This window comes from Oncorhynchus tshawytscha, linkage group LG08 (genome assembly GCF_018296145.1).
Source record: "Oncorhynchus tshawytscha isolate Ot180627B linkage group LG08, Otsh_v2.0, whole genome shotgun sequence".
NCBI lineage: Eukaryota > Metazoa > Chordata > Actinopteri > Salmoniformes > Salmonidae > Oncorhynchus > Oncorhynchus tshawytscha.
In genome coordinates this window covers 50928785-50953015 of record NC_056436.1, presented here as the reverse complement: position 1 = coordinate 50953015, position 24231 = coordinate 50928785, and the positions used below count along the sequence as shown (strand labels likewise).

Here is a 24231-nt window from a genome sequence, read left to right as displayed (position 1 = left end):
CAATCCAATGCTTCAACATTTAAACCAACCTTCTTTAAGTTTATACAACAGCAGGGCATGGTCAACAGTGTTTAGTTTAGTTACCACAGTTATTGTACTATGCTTGGCTCTAAAACCTGACTAGAATTGAGATGAAGCTGTTATTATCAAGAAATCCAGCATCCCTGTGGAACGCTTTCGACACATTTTAGAGTACAATGCCCTGACGAACTGAGGCTGTTCTGAGGGCAAAAGGGGGTGCAACTCAATTTTAGAAAGGTGTTCCTAAGGTTTTGTACACTCAGTGTATGTATACAGTTCATTCGGTTTGTATGCAGACCCCTTGACGTTTTCCACATTTTGTTATGTCACAGCCCTATTCTAAAATGGATTCATTTGTTTTTTCCCCCTCATCAATCTACACACAATATGACAAACAATAATGACAAAGCAAAAACAGCGTTTTAATTTTTAAATGTATTACAAATTTTAAAAAATGGAATTATCACATTTACATAAGTATTCAGACCCAGACTTCTTCCATTTAAGAATGATGGAGGACACTGTGTTCTTGGGGACCTTCAATGCTGCTTAAATGTTTTGGTACCCTTCCCCAGATCTGTGGTTTTTGCTCTGCCATGCACTGTCAACTGTGGGACCTTATATAAACAGGTGTGTGCCTTTCCAAATCATGTGCAATCAATTGAATTTACCACAGGTGGACTCCATTCAAGTTGTAGAAACATCTCAAAGATGATCAATGGAAACAGGATGCACCTGAGTTCAATTTCGAGTCTCATAGCAAAGGGTCTGAATACTTGTGTAAAATAAGGTATTTCTGGTTTTTATTTTTAATACATTTGCAAAAGTTTCTGAAAACCTGTTTTCGTTTCATCTTGACGGGGTATTGTGTTTAGATTGATGAGGAGATTTTTAAAAATCCATTTTAGAATAAGGCTGTAAAAGAAAAAATCAAGGGGTCTGAATACTTTCCGAATGCACTGTATATAAACAATATAGAGTAGTATTGTAGTTCTTATAGAAAGATCTTGTTACTTAGCTCGTAACATGGCGTACTACGACTTTAATCGCTTAAGTAGACATCCTTTTCTTTCCTTTTTACTTTTTTGTCATAAAGTCAAAGTGGAGAGGGCCATTAAAGGTAACAGTAAATAAACCCTGACCTTGTAACCTTGAGACTTCACCCTGGTGTCACTCTTGTGATTGGTCCCCTTGTGGTATTCCTGGCTCTTGAGCCAATTGTAGCCTGGTCCAAGATCAGTTTGTACCATTGGTATGACAATGGCCATAGGAGATGGCAAGACAGCACAAACAGATCTGGGACCAGGCTAAATCACGAGGCATCCTTGTGTGTCTACAATATACAGTGCCAAGAAAAAGTGTGGAATTACCTGGATTTCTGCATAAATTGGTCATCAAATTTGATCTGATCTTCATCTAAGTCAGAACAATAGACAAACATAGTGTGCTTAAACTAATAACACACACATTATTGTATTTTTCTTATTGAATATATATCAATTTAAACATTCACAGTGTAAGTTGGGAAAAGTATGTGAACCCATTGGCTAATGACTTCTCCAAAAGCTAATTGGAGTCAGGAGTCAGCTATCCTGGAGTCCAATCAATGAGACGAGATTGGAGATGTTGTTTAGAGCCCTATAAAAAACACTCACAAAATGTGAGTTTGCTATTCACAAGAAGCATTGCCTGATGTGAACCATGCCTTGAACAAAAGATATCTCAGAAGAAATGTAGACTTGCATAAAACTGGAAAGGGTTACAAAAGTATCTCTAAAAGCCTTGATGTTCATCAGTCCACGGTAAGACAAATTGTCTACAAATGGAGAAAGTTCAGCACTGTTGCTACTCTCCCTAGGAGTGGCCATCCTGCAAAGATGACTGCAAGAGCACAGTGTAGAACGCTCAATGAGGTTAAGAAAAATCCTAGTGTCAGCTAAAGATTTACAGCAATCTCTGGAACATGCTGACATCTCTATTGATGAATTTACGACACGTAAAACACTAAACAAGAATTGTGTTCATGGGAGGACACCATGGAAGAAGCCACTGCTGTCCAAAAAAACCATTGCTGCACGTCTGAAGTTTGCAAAAGTGCACCTGGATGTTCCACAGCGCTACTGGCAAACTATTCTGTGGACAGATGAAACTACAGTTGAGTTGTTTGGAAGGATCACACAACACTATGTGTGGAGAAATGAAGGCACAGTACACCAACATCAAAACCTCACCCACACTGTAAAGTATGGTGGAGGGAGCATCATGGTTTAGGGCTGCTTTGCTGCCTCAAGGCCTGGACAGCTTGCTATCATCGACGGAAAAATGAATTCCCAAGTTTTTCAAGACATTTTGCAGGAGAATGTAAGGCTATCTGTCCGCCAATTGAAGCTCAACAGAAGTTGAGTGATGCAAACAGGACAACGACCCAAAACACAGAAGTAAATCAACAACAGAATGGCTTCAACAGAAGAAAAGACGCCTTCTGGAGGGGCCAGTCAGAGTCCTGACCTCAACCCGATTGAGATGCTGTGGCATGATCTCAAGAGAGCGGTTCAAACCAGACATCCCAAGAATATTGCCAAGCTGAAACAATTTTGTAAAGGTCCAAAATTCCTCCTGACCGTTGTGCAGGTCTGATCTGCAACTACAGAAAACGTTTGGTTTGAGGTTATTTCTGCCAAAGGAGGATCAACCAGTTATTAAATCCAATGGTTCACATACTTTTCCCACCCTGCACTGTGAATGTTTACATGGTGTGTTCAATAAAGACATGAAAACCTATAATTGTTTGTGTATTATTAGTTTAATAAGACTGTGTTTGTCTATTGTTGTGACTTAGATGAAGATCAGATCAAATGTTATGACCAATTTATGCAGAAATCCAGGTATTTCCAAAGGGGTCACACACTTTTTCTTTCCACTGTATTTGGAACTGTACAAACTTACCTTGCGTGCCATCTTAATTATGACTCGATATGAATATATTAAGTTTATGGCCTTCCAAGTTCCAATCTTGCTCCAACAGTGGATTGAACCTGCAACTATTGTTCAGCTGTTCAATTCTAATTGCTGCCCCTGTGTGAATGTGTGTGTTTTTGTGTGTGTGTATTATCACGGCTAGGGTATGACTGTGCATGTGTGTGTGTATTTGGTTTGTGTGTATGTACTTGCGTGTGCATACATTGAGTGTTTTTGTGACTATGCCTTGTACATTTGTGTGTGTCTCTATAATGCACTCTCACACACACTTACCACCTCTCCATCCTACCCCGTCCCCATCCCAAGCCATGCGGGAGACCAAAGACGCCCTGGAGAACGTGAGTATGTCTCTGGAGGTTCTCCAGGAGGCGACAGGGAAGCTCCACTTCAACCTGAGCCTGGTGCGCTTCAGCCTCAATAGAACCCTCAACGACCCGGGCTGCAATGACGAGGACTCGGACGCCACCACCGCCCAGCTCTGCCTCTCCATCCGTAGCTCCCTGGCACAGCTCCACGTCAGCGCCAACTTCACCCGGGTATGCTGGCCCGCTTTATTGAAGATGATAATAATAGTCATACAGTAATATTTTGATTTATATAGCAATATACTATTTGCCATCTGGTCTATTTAAAATGTGTTTTTGCGCATTGTGTGTGCTGCGCTGCCTGAGGAAAATCACGTTGTAAGTGTGTGTTGTGTGTGATGTGCTGCAGTTACCTGATATGAACAATCAGCTGGAAAGTGTGAATCAATTGATGAAAACGGACCTCGGCAATATCATTCAAAAGGTGAGTCTAGAAATGTTGCAAAAGCTTTAGGTTAAAATTGGAAGTTGTGACATTTGAAAAATGTATATTTGTGATACTGTCGCAGACGTGCCTTTCTATGGATGTGGAATCTTAATGACCAGTTTCTCACAGCAGGAAAAGAATCCTGCAGCAACAGGAAATGTGAAGTATTGTGTGGATTATAATGAATTTACATTTTTGTTGGGGGTTGATACATTTTTAGTTAGTGCGAGTCAAGTCTAACATTTTAAAGTGGAAATTACAAACTTTAGAAACCCCTTTTAAACCTCAAATACACTACAAGTTTGCATTTTTCTTGCAACAACAGGGTCATCAAATTAAGATCCCACACCTGTACTTTCTCCTCCAAACAGGGCTACTCCTCATTCAATGACACTCCAGGCATGGTGAGTGACCAGATGAGGAACGTATTCGAGGGTGAGTGGCATCTCTCTTTAACCTCATGTAAATGCTCCTAAACAAAGTTTCAGAAGAAACTATATGAAGGGTTATATCATTTTGAGTGTTCAACTTTGCATTAACAAATCAGTCAAATCATGTATGGTATGAATACTCATTGGAGGTAAAGCCCAATAAGACCTATTGTCTTACCCCAGTACCCCAAAATATAAGGTTGTATTACTCCATTAATTCACCAATGCCTCTCCCTCCCTCTCTCCCAGGAGCCCGGGGCATGTTGGACATCATCGGCACCAACATCAGCAGCTTCTCCAAGGTGTTCCCTGTACACAGCACTATGGCCAACTTCACCAACTTCATTAGTCACACACACTCCAAGATAGAAGACTCCTACCCCGAGATCGACCAGATCGACTTCTACAGGTACAATCGGGAACTGGGCCTCGCTTCACAAACCGGGCGTCCCAAACGTACAGTGTACTACTTTTGACCGGGGCCCACGATGTGCTCAGAGTTTTAGAACAAATACATTTCTGTTTTTAACTGAACATCGTCGGGAGTTATTTCATCATTCCAAGCAGCAGAGGTCACTGTGACATAATGTAATAATGAATCAGGAGTTTGTTCAGTCAGTTATCTTTTAAGTATACCCTGGACGTGCCCACGCATACATGGCCTCCTGATGTTGCCCTCTTTGACCAGCTGTGCTTATTACACCCATTACATTTGATTGAGCCCTGAGATGGGGGGCTTCGTTGCCGCTGGGTGCCCATGGAACCTACAGGCCGCGACAGAAAGCGTTGTGATGCCGCCATGCATTTTTCATGCCGCGGACGGGAGCAGACGGTCAGACAGACTACTTGGGATGGAGAGCATTTTTGTTGCTGCTTCAAGTTCAGCCTACCTCGCCTCTCTTTTGTTGGGCGTGCGAGATCAAATGTGCCTTATGTGTGGTATCGATGAAGTTGGCTGCGTGTGCGGAGAAATGTACTTCCCAGTGGTAGGCTCCAGCTCCGACATTGACTGGAAGTAAATACCCTGTTGATAACACATTTATTTGTCTATGCCTGCAAATCTGTATCTATTGTAGCCTATTAAGAGCAACTATTTGTCGCAAAATATTCACAAATGAATAGCTACATTTTTGTTGCTTCAAGTTCAATAGCCTACCCCTCCTCTCTTTTGTTGTGTGTGCGAGATCAACTGCGTGTATACCCAACGTGTGGCCTCAGTAAATAGCCTGTAGGCTGCATGGGCGGAGAAATACGGACCACGGGACAGTTGTCGTTCCAAGGGAATCACCTTCCTAAATAGGATAGGCTATAGTTTATGCTCCGACATTGACTGGAAATCAACATTGATAACACATTTATTTTATTCTGTCTGCAGATCGTGCCGCTCCTAAAAGTTATGCAAAACTTAGCTTAAGTCTAGTGCGCTCCTATTCTAATTTCAACCCCAACTCTGCTTTCTTTCAAACTACTGTAGGTCTAGCCTATTGGCTGATATACCCAATAATACCAATAGTGTAATATAATTGGCCTGGTGTGAATCTCTGGTAATTTAACCTATTTATTAGGCTATTTTTGCATTTTGATCTGGCTTAAGGTGGCAAAATTGCTGAGACCGGGGGCTGCAAAGCTAGCAGCATCTCATACACCCACAATAACATTGCGGGACTACGGTCAGGCTCGGGACCAGTTCTTGTGGGAGCAGATGGGAGTCGGACAAGAAGTTAGCGGGAGCCGGCAGGTGCGGTATGAAGAGCTGAGGGAGCCATGTGAAAAGCTTCTGGAGCGGGATGAAGGAATCAGTCCCGTGCAGACCTCTACCCAGACCTCTACCCGGCGAACGTAGTCTGTAGCTCCATCGTTATTATCCATCGTTACTCGTCATGGTGTACTGACTCCAGGGTTCCTCTACAGGTGGATTTGCTGTATTGGCCTGTGCTGCATGGTGGTTCTCATCCTTGCTTTCAACTTCCTGGCCATACTGTGTGGCACCATAGGCTATGACAAGCACGCCTCCCCCACCACACGGGGCTGTGTCTCCAACACCGGCGGCACCCTGCTTATGGCGTGAGTAGTAGGCTGGCAGGCTGTACAATTGGCTCATTCATCCACCCCCCCCCCTCCTCTCCCCTGTAACTATTCCCCAGGTCGTTGCTGTAAATGAGAATGTGTTCTCAGTCAACTTACCTGGTAAAATAAAAAATGTATGACAAATTCTGGCCAGCTGACAGGCTGTCTCTCTGGGTGACTGACTGGTTGGCTGGGCATCTGTCTGTCTATCTGTCTATGCGTGTCTCTCCACAGCGGTGTGGGCTTCAGCTTCCTCTTCTCCTGGATACTGATGGGAGTGGTGACCGCCACCTTTCTGGTCGGGGGCAACTTGGAGAAGCTGGTCTGCGAGCCCTTCCACACCAAGCAGCTCTTCAAGGCAAGTTATGATGTGGTAACTCTTAATGTGAGACTGTCTAGGTATTGTAAATGGTCTTGCTGTATAATAATGGTCGAGAAACTGAATGATGGTCTTACTAGTCATTTGTGTCCCAGGTTTTGGACACTCCTCACCTGGTGAATCCTGAGTGGAGGAACTTCATCCCAGGGTACATGTACAACGACTCAGACCTGGATCTCACAGTGGAGAGTCTCTACAGGTAATACTTTACAGGATGTATGTATGTACCACTTCCTGCTGGGGATTCATCTGTGTGTGTTCTAGTGATGGTTTATGTTTTACATAGACCTGCTGGAGAACTACAGTGCCTTGCGAAAGTATTCGGCCCCTTGAACTTTGCGACCTTTTGCCACATTTCAGGCTTCAAACATAAAGATATAAAACTGTATTTTTTTGTGAAGAATCAACAACAAGTGGGACACAATCATGAAGTGGAACGACATTTATTGGATATTTCAAACTTTTTTAACAAATCAAAAACTGAAAAATTGGGCGTGCAAAATTATTCAGCCCCCTTAAGTTAATACTTTGTAGCGCCACCTTTTGCTGCGATTACAGCTGTAAGTCGCTTGGGGTATGTCTCTATCAGTTTTGCACATCGAGAGACTGAAATTTTTTCCCATTCCTCCTTGCAAAACAGCTCGAGCTCAGTGAGGTTGGATGGAGAGCATTTGTGAACAGCAGTTTTCAGTTCTTTCCACAGATTCTCGATTGGATTCAGGTCTGGACTTTGACTTGGCCATTCTAACACCTGGATATGTTTATTTTTGAACTATTCCATTGTAGATTTTGCTTTATGTTTTGGATCATTGTCTTGTTGGAAGACAAATCTCCGTCCCAGTCTCAGGTCTTTTGCAGCCTCCATCAGGTTTTCTTCCAGAATGGTCCTGTATTTGGCTCCATCCATCTTCCCATCAATTTTAACCATCTTCCCTGTGCCTGCTGAAGAAAAGCAGGCCCAAACCATGATGCTGCCACCACCATGTTTGACAGTGGGGATGGTGTGTTCAGGGTGATGAGCTGTGTTGCTTTTACGCCAAACATAACGTTTTGCATTGTTGCCAAAAAGTTCAATTTTGGTTTCATCTGACCAGAGCACCTTCTTCAACATGTTTGGTGTGTCTCCCAGGTGGCTTGTGGCAAACTTTAAACAACACTTTTTATGGATATCTTTAAGAAATGGCTTTCTTCTTGCCACTCTTCCATAAAGGCCAGATTTGTGCAATATACGACTGATTGTTGTCCTATGGACAGAGTCTCCCACCTCAGCTGTAGAGCTCTGCAGTTCATCCAGAGTGATCATGGGCCTCTTGGCTGCATCTCTGATCAGTCTTCTCCTTGTATGAGCTGAAAGTTTAGAGGGACGGCCAGGTCTTGGTAGATTTGCAGTGGTCTGATACTCCTTCCATTTCAATATTATCGCTTGCACAGTGCTCCTTGGGATGTTTAAAGCTTGGGAAATCTTTTTGTATCCAAATCCGGCTTTAAACTTCTTCACAACAGTATCTCGGACCTGCCTGGTGTGTTCCTTGTTCTTCATGATGCTCTCTGCGCTTTTAACGGACCTCTGAGACTATCACAGTGCAGGTGCATTTATACGGAGACTTGATTACACACGGGTGGATTGTATTTATCATCATTAGTCATTTAGGTCAACATTGGATCATTCAGAGATCCTCACTGAACTTCTGGAGAGAGTTTGCTGCACTGAAAGTAAAGGGGCTGAATAATTTTGCACGCCCAATTTTTCAGTTTTTGATTTGTTAAAAAAGTTTGAAATATCCAATAAATGTCGTTCCACTTCATGATTGTGTCCCACTTGTTGTTGATTCTTCACAAAAAAATACAGTTTTATATCTTTATGTTTGAAGCCTGAAATGTGTCAAAAGGTCGCAAAGTTCAAGGGGGCCGAATACTTTTGCAAGGCACTGTATATTGATTACTTATGAATAGAACTAGATGATAACACTAGCTATTTCTGTTTTGTGGTATTTTTTGACTCAAATAAATGTCACAGGAGTCTCCTCACATTCTCTCTGACATTGCTTAGTAAATTATTTAAAAGATTGAAACTAGGGAGAGGGATTTAATGCTTGAGGTTTCTTTCCGGCCTAGATTTCATCAACTTTCATCATCTCTCGATTAGAACAGGCAGCAAATCTGTGTTGTAAGACCATCACGTTGTATTCCCTATTAGAAACAGGGTTGTTCGAGCCCTAGTTGCTGATTGGCTGAAAGCCATGGGATAATATTTATTTGAGGCAAGTCAGTTAAGAACTAATTCTTATTTTCAATGACGGATTAGGAACAGTGGGTTAACTGCCTTGTTCTATACTATATACTACTATACTATATTTGCTTAAATATAGTTTAGTTGCCTCAGCTACTCCTGCCCAGTCAAAAAGTGACCCATGAGACAGTGTGTACAGACAGTGACCATAGGAATTCCTTTACTCTTACTTTACCCTTGCACCCTTGAATGTGTACAAATGGGAAACGTTGGCCATGCTGACTTGATTTTATTGCTTTGGAAAAGCTCTCTATGAGTGACTTGTGAGTACACTGCTTGTAAAATGACTGGAAGGCAGCAATACGGAGTTAAGGAGAGTGTATGAGGTTCCAAATGTATTCACCGGATGGCGGCCGAGAGTGCAAGCTAACCAAAAAAAAATGTATGAATGGACATGTGACGATGATGAATTCTCTCTCTCTCTTTTCTCCCTCTCTTGTTCTCCTCTCTCAGTAATTGCAAGGAGAACAGAGGTATTTACTCTGCCATGCGCCTGGACAAAGTCTTCAATGTCACACCCTTCCTAAACTCTAGCCTGGTCAGTATTCACATGCAGTGTGCACTCACTGTACTGCATTCTGCATACCTGTGCATGAAAGTCAAACTCACACCTAGTCCGACCTGGGCTTACATACCGAGTACTTTCTAATACTTGCGCTTGTTTTAGCTTGCCGGGTACAATGTAACCAACGTAATAGTCCAACTGAAAACACTGAGGCCTGAAGAGTCATGTCAGCTCGTTGAGTGAATCCAATGCCTAGGTTTTAGCTCAGCAGGCAAACACAGTCTTGCGGTGTGCAGCAGACCCAGGCGATTACAAACAGGCTAACACTCTCTATTTTCTAATGGTGATTCATTAACATTAGCTAAATGGTGTTATCCTTGCCAAAACAAAGAGCAGGCTAGTGATCTGTAGCGTTAGGATTCCTTCACCATTACCTCAGCTTGTATCATTGGGACTTCCTTGACGTGATGCCAGTCCTATCTAGTGTCAACCAACCGGACCATTCTGTATTAGTCAGCCAGCTGGCAAGATCATCTTGCTTCTGTTATTGTACGGACTAGCAATAGAGCTGAGCTGGCTAGTGTAGCCTAAGTTACAGTACATTACACAAATTGGCTGTATTTACAGTTCTTCCTATGTTCATTTTCCTGTATTTTTTTTATACTGATTTCACCTGCCAATTTTTACATGGAGCACATTCAAATATAATGATAATGTATTGTCATATTTTCTATTTGAATGCTACAGCCTCTGGTTTTTAATGAGGTACTTTGCTGCTGAAGATTTGTGTCGCTTGAGGCTTAAAAAAAACTCCTCACTGTATTTTTTGGTCCAATGATACAAAATGAAACGAAAACAGGCCGTCCTAATCTGTACTCTGTATCAATGAATGGGGTTGCATAGGAGGACCCTCTGCGAATTAAGAATTTGAATGGGGCTTAATGTAAAGTTTATGTTGCCAGGGTAACAGAGTCCTTTCCCCCAACACACACAAATCAAAAACAAAGGGGTTTGTGTAACACTGGCTGGTCTAACGTGTAAACAAGTTTGTTCTAGGCTTGTCTCTGAAATAGTGGTCTTGACCATTGAAGTCTATTTCTATTCCATTTCTATGGTCTATTTCTATGGTCTATTTCTATGGCGTAAACAAACCGACTTGCTCCTGCTTCATAACAGCCAATACATACTGCATTCATAGCTATTTTTTATCCTTTTTGTAAACGGACTGTTCTCCCTCCCTGTTTCCAGTACACCAAGGAGGTGGGGAAGATGTTTAACGATGTGAAGATTGACCTGAGAGTTATCGTTCTGCTGGAGTCTGAGGGGAAGCAGAACCTCATTGGCTTCTCTGAGACGGGCGTCGACAGGATCAACTACGCAGCCTATCTAGAGGAGGTATTATACTGGCATTGAGGGGGCATCTCAATCCAAAATGACTTTCTCCCCTGGTCTCCTAGCATTCATTTCTATAGTTTAATGTGGCTTCCTCCACTTTTCTTCTCTCCTTTATGTCAAAAGTATGGTGTCCTTTCTTTCGCCTTAATAGTGAGTGGTGTTGGAGGGCCAAGGAGGGGGCACTCTTCCCTCTGGTCTAAGGACATCCCAATGCCCCAGGGCAGTGAAGGGGACGTTGCCCTGTGTAAGGTGCCGTCTTTCGGGATGGGACGTTAAATGGGTGTCCTAACTCTCTCTGTGGTCACTAAAGATCCCATGGCACTTATCGTGTCCTGGCTAAATTCCTAATCTGGCCTTCATACCATCATGGCCACCTAATCATCCCCAGCTTCTAATTGGCTCACCCCTCTCCTCCTCCTGTTACTCTTCCCCAGGTCGTTGCTGTAAAATATATTATGTTCTCAGTCAACGTACCTGGTAAAATAAGGATAAATAAATAATAGTCTACTTTGGCTTCCTCTCCTAAAAAATGTAAATATCACATTTACATATGTATTCAGACCCTTTACTCAGTACTTTGTTGAAGTCTCGAGTCTTCTTGGGAAATGACGCTACAAGCTTGGCACATTCTGCAGATCCTCTCAAGCTCTGTCAGGTTGGATGGGGAGCGTTGCTGCACAGCTATTTTTAGGTCTCTCCAGAGATGTTAGATCGGGTTCAGGTCCGGCCTCTGGCTGGGCCACTCAAGGACATTCAGAGACCTGTCCCGAAGCCACACCTGTGTTGTCTTGGCTGTGTGCTTAGGGTTGTTGTCCTGTTGGAAGTTGAATCTTCGCCCCCAGTCTGAGGTCCTGAGTGCTCTGGAGCAGGTTTTCATCAAGGATCTCTCTGTACTTTCCTCCATTCATCTTTCCCTTGATACTGACTAGTCTCCCAGTCCCTGCTGCTGAAAAACATCCCTGCAGCATGATGCTACCACCACCATGCTTCACCGTAGGCATTCAGGCCAAAGAGTTTAATCTTGGTTTCATCAGACCAGATAATCTTGTTTCTCATGGTCTGAGAGTCTTCAGGTGCCTTTTGGCAAACTCCAAGTGGGCTGTCATGTCCCTTTTACTGAGGAGTGGCTTCTGTTTGGCCACTCTACCATAAAGGCCTGATTGTTGGGAGTGCTGCAGAGATGGTTGTCCTTCTGGAACATTCTCCTATCTCCACAGAGGAACTCTATAGCTCTGTCAGAGTGACCATCAGGTTCTTGGTCACCTCCCTGACCAAGGCCCCTCTCGCCCATTTGCTCAGTTTGACCAGGCGGCCAGCTCTAGGAAGAGTCTTGGTGGTTACAAACTTCTTCCATTTAAGAATGATGGAGGCCGCTGCTCTGACATGCACTGTCAAATGTGGGACCTTATATAAACAGGTGTGTGCCTCTAAATCATGTTCAATCAATTGAATTTACCACAGGTGGACTCCAATCAAGTTGTAGAAACATCTCAAGGATGATCAATGGAAACAGATGCACATGAGCTCATTTTCAAGTCTCATAGCAAAAGGTCTGAATACCTATGTAAATAAGGTATTTCTAAAAACCTGTTTTCACTTCTTCATTATGGGGTAGATTGCTGAAGATTTTTTTTGTACTTCATCCATTTTAGGATAAGGCTGTAATGTAACAAAATGTGGAAAAAGTCAAGTGGTCTGAATACTTTGAGGGCACTGTACCTTCAAGGGGCACACTAGCGTACTCGTACAAAACACAACTCAACAAAAAGACAGGTATCATTTCAGATGCTAACCTGCTTAAACGCATCCTACAGTAGTGACTTATCTTGGCGAAGAACTTTATTGGAATTTATTAACTAGTAACCGCGGTAGGTGTTCCAGAAACATCCATAACTGTCAAATCACGTCTTATCTCATTTTAGGACGTACATTTATGACGGGATAACAGAATGGGATGTAGGATTTTGCTTCTGTAATGGAAAAACCCAGGATTTATCCCGTCTTTTACTTTTGAGATAAGATGAGAATGACAGGATTTTGTTCTGTAGTACACCCCTGACTTTGATTACGGTGATATCTAACAGGTTTAAGTAACACACATGCAAAGAGTGTGATTGAATTGCGAGGATCGACCAGCAAGATGGTTAAAAAGTCTGATGTACTCGCTTACTATCTGCCTCTGTGTTTAGAATGTGTAACTGCTCCATTGACTTCATGTAACATACTACAGACATCCCTTCCTGGCTGTACAGTACCGAATGAGGGCCAAGACATTACATATGCGCGTACAGATGTAGGATCTTTTACCAGGGAGCGGGCAGCAGCTGGGGTCTTCCTGAGGTCTTCCTGGGGTCTTGCTTGGGCATACAGCTTGACATCTGTTAATAGAGTTGGCTACATTTCCAGAATTACAAGCTAGGTAATCATTCTTGCATTTATTTTGCGGTGAAGGCAACGATTTCACAGCGGCTGTGCTCCACTGCTAAATGAATATTGTGGAATTACTGATGTATCTCTAGAGATTGCATAGTTTATAGCTACTCTTGCCAAAATCAGTGTTCCATAAACTATAGACTTGGCAGTTTTCCACCCTTATACCTCAGACTATTTATACCGAACAAAAATATAAATGCAACAATGCAACATTTTCAACAATTTTACTGAGTTACAGTTCATGTAAGGAAATCAGTTGATTGAAATACATTTATTTGGCCCTAATCTATGAATTTCACATGACTGGGAATACAGATGTGCATCTGTGGGACATAGATAAAAAAAGGTAAGGGTGTGGATCAGAAAACCAGTCAGTGTCTGGTGTGACCACCATTTACCTCTTGCAGTGCGACACGTCTCCTTTGCATAGAGTTGATCAGGCTGTTGATTGTGGCCCGTGGAATGTTGTCCCACTCCTCTTCAATGGCTGTGCAAAGTTGCTGGATATTGGCGGGAACTGGAACACGCAGTCGTACACGTCCATCCAGTGCATCCCAAACATACTTGATGGGTGACATGACTAGTGAGTATCTATGCCATGGATGAACTGGGACATTTTCAGCTTCTAGGAATTGTGTTCAGATCCTTGTGACATTGGGCCGTGCATTATCATTCTGAAACATGAGGTGATGGCAGTGGATGAATGGCACGACAATGTGCCTCAGGATCTCGTCACGGTATCTCTGTGCATTAAAATTGCTATCGATAAAATATAATTGTGTTCGCTGTCTGTAGCTTCTGCCTGCCTATACCATAACCCCACCGCCACCTTGGGGCACTCTGTTTACAATATTGACATCAGCAAACCGCTCGCCCACACGACACCATACACGTATTCTGTGGTTGTGAAGCTGGTTGGACGTACTGCAAAATTTTCTAAAATTATGTTGGAGGCAGCTTATGGTAAAGGAATAAACCAAATTCCCTGACAACAGCTCTGGTGGACATTCCTGCAGTCTGCATGCTCCCTCAAAACTTGACACATCTGTGGCAATGTGTTACGTGACAAAAACTGTACATTTTAGAGTGGCCTTTTATGAAACATGGGACCAACACTTTGCATTTCTATTTTTGTTCAGTATATGTCTTCTCTATCAGAATCTGTTGAATAATCTGTTGAATTCAGGAGAAACACGGTCGTTTTATGGCCTCCTACTGCAGCATGTGTAACTCTTTACTTAAAACCGACAGCTATAATGCTTTATGACTTGTTATAAGCGTGAATGAGCCTTTATAGTGTGTTGTTATAAGGCTTGTAACATGTTATGCATCTCTATGTTGCACAACTGACTCTATATTATGCAATTGTAAGATGAGAATACATTTTAAGGGGGGTCATACATGTTTATGGCAAGTGTTATAATGCAAAATAACAGCGTCATACTGCATTATTATCCTATGTCTGTTCATTTGCAGGTTAACAAAGGGGTGACTCAGGTGGACTTGCTGTCGTACGCCAATGAGCTCGAGGCACAGACAGACCTTATGGTGAGAGGAACATACAACAACCCCCCAAATCAACACGGCTCCAACCATCCACACAATGTTTTCTCAGTGTACCAGTTGCAAGGCACTTGCATTTTACAGTTGCATTTTACACCACGATCCAAGACCGGGATCAAATGGAATGGAAGTTCAGATCTAAAACTGTGAAAGCTCTATGTGTCTTTATCAACTGCACAGCCTCGCCGGCGGTTTGCTGTCGACAAACACACACGCACACTGAAGCAGTCTGTGGAAGCACTTTTTAATGTTCTGCCTTGCCTTTGGGGGGCGGGGGTTTGAGGCTCACACAAGCTCCCCATTCATGGCCCAAAATGTTGCTGAGTCCAACTCTGGGTCCTCCTACGCCTGCCATGTGGCAATGGAGCTAGTTTAAAGTGGTGTTCTGTGGGGTGGTATGTGCTTATGCCTGTGCCCCCTAGTATTCATTTGGTGCCCATCTATTCTGGTACTCGTTTTTCCTGTTGGCATAAAAGACACACACTCGCTGGACACTGAGACTGGTTCACCCATAGAGATCCTATAAATTATTTGATTCTGTATGTAATTCTGTGGGTTCACTATGTCGTTTTTATGCCGCATTACATTCATTGATTTAAGGCAGTCTCTTATACTAAGTAGGTCTGTGTATCGTAGAGTTTTGCGCAGATTGCTCTAAATATTTATAAATCTATATGTACATGAATGTATGTATGTATGTATGTATGTATGTAGGACTAGTTTACAAAAGGGTATTTGAATGACAACATCTGTGTGTGAGCGTGTGTGTGCGTATGTGTTTGTTCATCGGAACCTGTGAGTTTATATACAGTACCAGTCAAAGGTTTGGACACACCTACTCATTCAAGGGTTTTTCTTTATTTTTATTAGACATCAAAACTGAAATAACACACATGGAATCATGTACTAACCAAAAAAAGTGTTAAATCAAAATATATTTTAGATTTTAGATTCTTCAAAGTAGCCACCCTTTCCCTTGATGACAGCTTTGCACACTCTTGGAATTCTCTCAACCAGCTTCACCTGGAATGCTTTTCCAACAGTCTTGAAGGAGTTACCACATATGCTGAGCACTTCTTGGCTGCTTTTCCTTCACTCTGCAGTCAAACTCATCCCAAACCGTCTCAATTGGGTTGAGGTCAGGTGATTGTGGAGGCCAGGTAATCTGATGCAGCACTCCATCACTCTTCTTCTTGGTAAAATAGCCTTTACACAGCCTGGAGGTGTGTTGGGTCATTGTCCTGTTGAAAAAAAAATTATAGTCCCCCTAAGCGCAAACCAGATGGAATGGCGTATCGCTGCAGAATGCTGTTGTTGCCTTGCTGGTTAAGTGTGCCTTGAATTTGAAATAAATCACTGACAGTGACACCAGCAAATCACCCCCACACCATCTCACCTCCTCCTCCATGCTTCACGGTGGGAACCACACATGTTGAGATCATCCGTTCACCTACTCTGTTTCTAAGCAGTTTCTGACTAATGAAACAAGACTAACAAGGGAAATGCATAAACTAATACAGTTAGATACAAAATAAGTTAGTGGAAAACAAAAAGAACTGGAGGAACTTATTCAAGAATGATCTAATGTAATCTATTACAAAAATTAAGCAAACTAGATGGAATATGGAGATCAATGCATCAAATTCTTCCAGAATCTCCAACACAGGAACACATTTTAAAAGAGGAAGCTAAATATTTTAAACAGATGTTTTTCCGTCTTACCTGTCTTTTCCGTCTTATCCTCACCCACTGAATGACAATTACTGTTAGGAATTCTTTCAAAAAAAAATGAAAAATGAAAATTAACAAATGTATAGAAAGCTCAGTGCAAAGTACAAATTACAGAGGAATAACTTTTTGAGGCAATTAAATCCTCCAAACTGGAAAGCCCCCAGGGCTTGATGGCTTACCTGGTAGAGGTATATCAAGCCTTTTTTGATATACTCAAAGCTCCATTGTTAGCTTGTTTGAACTACTCCTATAGAAATTATAGTCTGTCAGGTACTCAGCAGGATGGTCTGATTTCACTATTATTAAAACAAGACCCAGATGGTAAATATAAAGATCTAGTCTATCTTAAAAACTGGAGGCCTCTTTCACTTCAATGTTTTGATGTAAAAATACAAGCGAAATGCATAGCACTCATAATTAAAAAGGTTTTACCAGGTATTGTTCATCCTGATCAGACAGGTTTTTTACATGGACGATACATTGGAGATAATATACGACAACTACTAGTAATAATGGATCATGAAACACTTAAGAAGCCAGGCCTGGTATTTATAGCGGATTTTTGAAAGGCCTTTGAATAAGTAAGACTGGATTTTATTCATAAATGCCTAGATTTGTTTTCAATTTCGGTGATTATCTTATAAAATGGGTAAAAGTAATGTGTAGCAACCCCAGTGTAAAACAGTACATAGCAGCTACTTCTCAGAGAGTTTTGAATTAGCAAGAGGAGGTAAACAGGGTGTCCGATGTCACCATATCTATTCGTTATGGCCATTGAAATGCTAGCTATTAAATTCAGATCAAGTAACAACATTAGTGGATTAAAAATCCAAGGTTTAAGCTTAAAAACAAAGGTGTCAATGTACGCCGATGTCTCAAGTTTTATATTAAGTCTGCAAGCTAGATCCCTGCAATGTCTCATTGAAGATCTAAACTTTTCTGGACTCTCTGGACTAAAACCTATTTATGATAAGTGTACAATATTGCATATTGGATCTTTAAAAAATAGAACTTTAACATTATCTTGTAGTTTACCTGTAAAATGGGCTGACGGTGAAGTAGACATTCTTGGTATTTATATCACAAAATATATAAATGAGCTCTCCACAATGAATTTCAATAGAAAACTTGTAAAAATAGACAAGATCCTGCAACCACAGAGAGGTAAATACCTGTCTATTTATGGAAAAATTGCCCTAGTCATATCTCTAAAAGCTTCACTTATTCAAGTTTTACTTGAACCCTAAATGGTTCTCAAGTAGATTACTAAGAAAAGCTCATCTATTGTTTAAAAATTGCCTTTTTGCTTTTGTGTAGATTGCCATGTCTCATTTTCAATTAATCGAAAATGACACTATTTTCAAAGTATCTCTCTTTTTCAAACAAGCATTGCAGATCTGGCTACAATTTCATCCCCCTGAAAAGATAGAACAAATATTATGGCTGAACTCAAATGTGCTGGTGGATAAAACACCTGTAGTTATGGGAAAGATGTTTGAAAAGGGCATTTTGTTTTTCAATTATATTGTAAATTAGAATGGTAGAGTTATGTATTTCATGGAGTTATCAGATTCATATGGGAAGGTCTGCTCAATCCAAGAATACTAAACAATTGAATACAGCAATACCCCAAAAATGGAGGAGGTGGGTCGAAGAGGGAGGAGGTAGGCAACTGATCTGTCTGCCCAATATAAAGGATCAGAACTGGTGGGGGAATAAAAATAGCATAAATAGGAAAGTATACCAGTTTCATTTGAGGACCAGGATGTTGACAGCGGTGCCATACAGATTGCAAAATAGTTTTTTTGATGAACCGATTCCATGACACAGGGTGTATGAGTTGATATATAAAACGATGCAAGACTCAAGACTTCAGGGCCTCCCGGGTGGCGCAGTGGTCTAAGGAACTGCATCGCAGTGCTAGCAATGCCACTAGAGATTCTGGGTTAGAGTCCAGGCTCTGTCTCAACCGGAGGAGACCGGCAGACCCACTGGGCGGCGCACAATTGGCCCAATGTCGTCCGGGTTAGAGGAGGGTTTGGCTGGCAGGGATGGCCTTGTCCCATTGCGCACTAGCGACTCCTGTGGCGGGCCAGGCGCAGTGCACGCTGACACGCCTGCCAGGTGTACAGTGTTTCCTCCAACACATTGGTGCGGCTGGCTTCTGGGTTAAGAGGGCATTGTGTCAAGAAGCAGTGTGGCTATGTTGTGTTTGAGGACACACAGCTCTCGACCTTTGCCTCTCCCGAGTCCGTACGGGAGTTGTAGCGATGAGACAAGACTGTAACTACCAATTGGATACCATGAAAAAGGGGTAAAAAAGATTCAAGACTTTGTGCTTGTCAGCGAAAATTATTACATTGAATTCTTACCGCCAACAAAATGTTGAATATTTGGGGCATACAATCATCAAATCTCTGCAGATGTTGTTGTGATGATACAGAATCAATAGACCATTTATTTTGGTATTGCCCTCAGGTAGCTTGTTTCTGGTCTCAGGTTCAGGATTAGCTGAAAATGAGACCCGGGTCAGTCAATTACTAATATCCTAATACTCTTAGTAAAAGTATTTATCTTCAACTTGCAATCTGTGGATTCTATTCGATTAGATAGATACAAATTGTATGTTAAACATCACGGCATAGTTGAAAGATATGTGGTGCGTAGAAATCCGAAGAGGGTTGAGGTTGGTGGGATGGGCTGAGGGAAACTGAGGGTTGGGATGTGGAATTGGAGACAAGTGGGAGTGGAGTCAAAATAAAACGTTGAATGACACTGAGGGGCAGTGTTGTTACAGTTAATGCCTGTTTGCCTGAGGTTGATGCCGTGCAAGTGTTTGTACACATGCATATACACACACTCTCATTCAAATGCACACATGTGCACATACACGGACACAGCCGTAAATAGTGCCATACACGCACTCTAACATATTCAGTTGGCCTTGCTGTTAGGATTTTTGTTGTCCTTCGTGGCTTTTGTCGTTGTCGTTTTCTGTTTTCCCTTGTCTTTATATTTTTTCTCTTTTGTTCATTTTGGTGCATGGAGGGGGGTGTCTGGGGCGGGATTACTATTGTTTATTTTCTATGGGGGTTTCGGATGGTTGAGGGGCAGCTCTTGGGGAACTGTGGGGGGGGGGGTCTTGGAGGGCTGGTGGCCTGGTGATTGGAAGCTTGGGCCGGTGGCTGGTGGATCGCTGGTTCGGGTCCCTGTTTTTGACCTTGTGAGAGATCTGTCGACGTGCTCTTGAGCAGGGCGTTGACCCTGGTTACTTCTGTGTGTCGCTCTGGATGGGAGTCTGTTAGATGACTAGTGTGATGTCGTTGTTGAGCGGCTTCACTGCAAGTATGTTGTATGTTTTTTTTTTTTATGAAAATGTCAAAAACTATTTGGACTCATCTGACCAAAAGACTGATTTCCACCGGTCTAATGTCCATTGCTTGTGTTTCTTGGCCCAAGCAAGTCTCTTCTTATTATTGGTGTCCTTTAGTAGTGGTTTATTTGTAGCAATTCGACCATGAAGGCCTGATTCACACAGTCTCCTCTGATAAGTTGATGTTGAGATGTGAGAATGCCAAGAGTGAGTAAAGCTGTCATCAAGACAAGGGGTGGCTACTTTGAAGAATCTCAAATATATAAAATATATTTTGATTTATTTAACACTTTTTTTGGTTACTTCATGATTCCATATGTGTTATTTGATGTCTAATAAAAATAAAGAAAAACCCTTGAAAGAGTAGGTGTGTCCAAACTGTGTGTGTGTGGTAGCCTCGAGGTTAGAGCATTGGGATAGTATCCGAAAAGTCACTGGCTCAAATCCTGGAGCCAACAAGGTGAAAAATCTGTTGCTGTGCCATTGAGCAAGGCACAATGTCCAGGGGTGCTGAACAATGGTGACCTTTTGGATACTATTATTATTACCTCTTTGTATGTGTTTATGTGTGTCTACTCTGAACCTCTGTCTGTATGTGTGTCCACAGCCCAAGGGGCCCCTCCAGACCTCTCTAAAGGGCCACGCCAACAGTCTCCGGCAGATCCACAGTCAGCAGGTCGTCCCTATGGAGCAGGCCATGGTAATCAACAATCTATCTTCAATCATTATTTTTTTTAGATTAACATCCATGTCTGGGCCCATCAGTGCTCGGCTTCAATAAACTGGCAGAAATGGCCATGGCCCGTAGTCATGCTCTATCTACCCTTTTAGGAAAAAAGAATCAGACCCAGATCAAACCAGTAGGTCAGATACTTTCAAATAGTTGAAAATGTGCGCGGTGCGCTCGATTTATTTGTACGCTTTTGGGAGTACGTATTAAATGGTTTGCTCTTTTGGGACTATTCCATTGTTTGCATTGTACCGGGCAAGCCAAACCAAGTGCAGCACATCTGACATATGTATTTGACCCAGGTATCAATGTTTGTGCAGTCAGGACATGAGAACCCTGAAAGACACTCAACGCTAGAATATTGAAGTAGTTGACTGTTACATTCACATGGGCAAATCAATCATATATTTTGCTCCACCTCACACAAGTATTTTACTCTTTAATAAGTTCAAAGGCATATGTTAAAAGGACCCAACAACATATACTTACACGACATCACTGTAGGCCACATATAATGTGCTTTTCCCCGAATATGGTAATATACCCATTAATAGTCAGTGTACTTCAAAGTAATTCCACGAACTGCAATCTTGTTGCCAAGAAAGGCTGAGTTTTAGAGGTCTGTCTTATCTTTTTATTTGAATATTTCCCTTTGAACTCTTTTTACTTCAACTAATGGCTTCCAAGAAATATGTTAGAGCGAGGGTAAGCATGTGTCTCCACAACGGACCTGTGTTCGTCTTGTACTGTTCAGGGTGATGACATGCCTTGCTCATATCGATATCCTATCAAATTATTGATGTCATGTCGAATAATTGATATTGGTGCCCACCACTAGTGTGAGTTGTCCATGCTCCTTGTACCTCGAATCCAAGGGGCTTTTCCATGGCATGCCCTGACCATTACCATGAACTTTCATTCTCTTTCAGGTCAGGATATTTAGTACAGCATGCTGATTCAGACTTGTATGACATGATTGATTTTGCATGAGCAAGATTGGGTCCGTTACATGCCTTGTAAAAAATAAATCATTCATGATATGTAGATTAGTCTGTGTAATTGTTAATCCTGTAATTATTCGTCAGTAGTCTGGTGCATGTGCTGACTAATGACCATGTATGTACTGTATACTGGGACCAGCATGGAGTTTGTCACTTTTTTTACGTGTTGCACGTACAGTATCAGTCATCACGAGTGGTCTTCACGTGTTCAAATAGTATTGAAGAAAATGTATTACGAATTCATGCGAAAGCACTTTAATTGGGGTTTTGACATATTTTGCAGCATATTTCTCAAGACCAAAATCCACATGAAATGGCGTTGTTGGAGTATGTCTCTAAACCCTGACCTTTAAACCTCTGGGGTGTTAACATGTGTTGTGCATTTCCCCTTTTAAAGAGTATGCTGAACCAGAGCATCAGACTACTGGAGAGGACGGCCTCAGACCTGCCGGTAAGTGGGCCTCCTACGAACCATGTACCCCAACAGGTCACGCTGACTCAATCAACATCAAGCATTCGTAGTACATCCATAAACGCGGAACAAAGACTCCGGAGCAGCTCCATAGACTCTTATGAAAGCTTCTTGAGCATTATTTTCCCTCTGTTCTGTCCAGAACAAAGTCGCCGATGTACTGGCGACCATCGAAGCAGCGCAGTATCTCATCTCCCAGAATGCCACACAAGTCGTCAACCAGGTGATTACTATGGCTTCCCAGTAATTGTTTACATTTCGATGCTACAGTAAAACTCAGTAGCTAACATGTTATTCCTCTCTCCATTAGGAAACGGAAAAGTACAAGCAAACCATTGTTGGTTATTTCAGGCAATACATAGAGTGGGTCAGGACTTCTGTAAGTATTTGTGTTCCAACAGTTTGTTAATGCCTTGGTTTTCCCCCCTGTAGCATAAGAAGGAAATTAGATAAAGCAGAAATCTCTTGTCGTAAATTACAGTCTTACTGTTTGAACAGAATGCTTCTCACAACTTAATTGAATTGTGCCAATAGTGACAGTGCTGCTGACTTGTTTTCAATCAACTTGGTCATCAATCGTGAATTGTCCAAGTGTAAAGCTATAACGTCCCTTCATTTTCCAGACATTCCAACTGGCAACTTTCATAATTGTTTGCCAATGGTATAACTCTAACATATGCTCTTTGTTTGCATGGTTTACCCAGCTGACCATGGAGGTAGCGGCTTGCAAACCCTTCAGCAACATCGTGGACACAGTGGAGATCGTAGCCTGCAGCTTCTTGGTTGACTCATTGGTAACTAAAAACGCAATATAAGGGATCCTTTTAAAACATGCCTGAAACGTCTGTTGGGCCGTTGGGGTGCAGACAGGAAGGCATGCAGGGCCTAACTTGAAAGGGGTGAGGGGGTTGGAGGTTGGTCTCTTGAGAGGGTTCACATTGTCTTTGTACCGGTACAGTATGTTCACACAGCCATGTGCTGCGCTCTGCTAAAATATGTGATGTGTAGGGGCACACACACGGTACATTCTACTGGCATGGGTCCACACAGCTCCCTCAGTGTTCTCCTCCAAAACCCCTTAGCCCGCCAGGCCCAGAAGACAAGGCGGGTTCTTTCTGAGGGCCCCAGGTTTTAGCAGACGCTAATGGCATGATATAATGAAGGCTCAGGCGAGATACAGGGGACTATGTGTGTGTAAGGTGAATGGTCTGTAGTGGAGATGGGTGGGGGTAGGGAGTTTAGGGGTTTGGGAGGTAAGGGGGGTTCCGTGACCCTCAACAGAGCTCCATCAGACAAATGAGGCCCTCTCACCCCCCCCAATCACCCCATCAATCCCACCCAATCACACATAATCACCCCCAACCTCGCCTGATTTAGAACATACAGTGGGGCAAAAAAGTATTTAGTCAGCCACCAATTGTGAAAGTTCTCCCACTTAAAAAGATGAGAGAGGCCTGTAATTTTCATCATGGGTACACTTCAACTATGACAGACAAAATTAGAAAAAAAATCCAGAAAATCACATTGTAGGATTTTTTTATGAATTTATTTGCAAATTATGGTGGAAAATAAGTATTTGGTCAATAACAAAAGTGTATCTCAATACTTTGTTATATACCCTTTGTTGGCAATGACAGAGGTCAAACATTTCTGTAAGTCTTCAAGGTTTTCACACACTGTTGCTGGTATTTTGGCCCATTCCTCCATGCAGATCTCCTCTAGAGCAGTGATGTTTTGGGGCGGTTGCTGGGCAACACGGACTTTCAACTCCCTCCAAAGATTTTCTATGGGGTTGAGATCTGGAGACAGGCTAGGCCACTCCAGGACCTTGAAATGCTTCTTACGAAGCCACTCCTTTGTTGCCCGGGTGGTGTGTTTGGGATCATTGTCATGCTGAAAGACCCAGCCACGTTTCATCTTCAATGCCTTTGCTGATGGAAGGAGGTTTTCACTCAAAATCTCACGATACATGGCCCCATTCATTCTTTCCTTTACACGGATCAGTCGTCCTGGTCCCTTTGCAGAAAAACAGCCCCAAAGCATGATGTCTCCACCCCCATGCTTTACAG

At 42.3% G+C, this 24231-nt stretch overlaps 1 protein-coding gene across 11 annotated transcripts in view; it reads left to right on the top strand.

Moving 5' to 3' along the window:
* LOC112256350 (prominin-1-A) overlaps positions 1-24231 on the top strand; it is a 114713-nt gene that overhangs the window by 77688 nt on the left and 12794 nt on the right. For 7 of the 11 annotated variants that reach the window (XM_042325617.1, XM_042325614.1, XM_042325612.1 and 4 more), the window contains 16 exons: positions 1118-1141; positions 3307-3536; positions 3715-3789; positions 4164-4227; positions 4473-4632; positions 6135-6287; positions 6525-6648; positions 6765-6868; positions 9413-9497; positions 10713-10859; positions 14769-14840; positions 20567-20659; positions 22088-22141; positions 22305-22385; positions 22473-22541; positions 22867-22956. In XM_042325617.1, coding sequence (XP_042181551.1) covers positions 1118-1141; positions 3307-3536; positions 3715-3789; positions 4164-4227; positions 4473-4632; positions 6135-6287; positions 6525-6648; positions 6765-6868; positions 9413-9497; positions 10713-10859; positions 14769-14840; positions 20567-20659; positions 22088-22141; positions 22305-22385; positions 22473-22541; positions 22867-22956 — 1625 coding nt within the window. The remainder of the gene's footprint in view (positions 1-1117; positions 1142-3306; positions 3537-3714; positions 3790-4163; positions 4228-4472; positions 4633-6134; positions 6288-6524; positions 6649-6764; positions 6869-9412; positions 9498-10712; positions 10860-14768; positions 14841-20566; positions 20660-22087; positions 22142-22304; positions 22386-22472; positions 22542-22866; positions 22957-24231) is intronic. The other 4 variants (XM_042325615.1, XM_042325613.1, XM_042325610.1 and 1 more) reach the window with 1 other exon arrangement.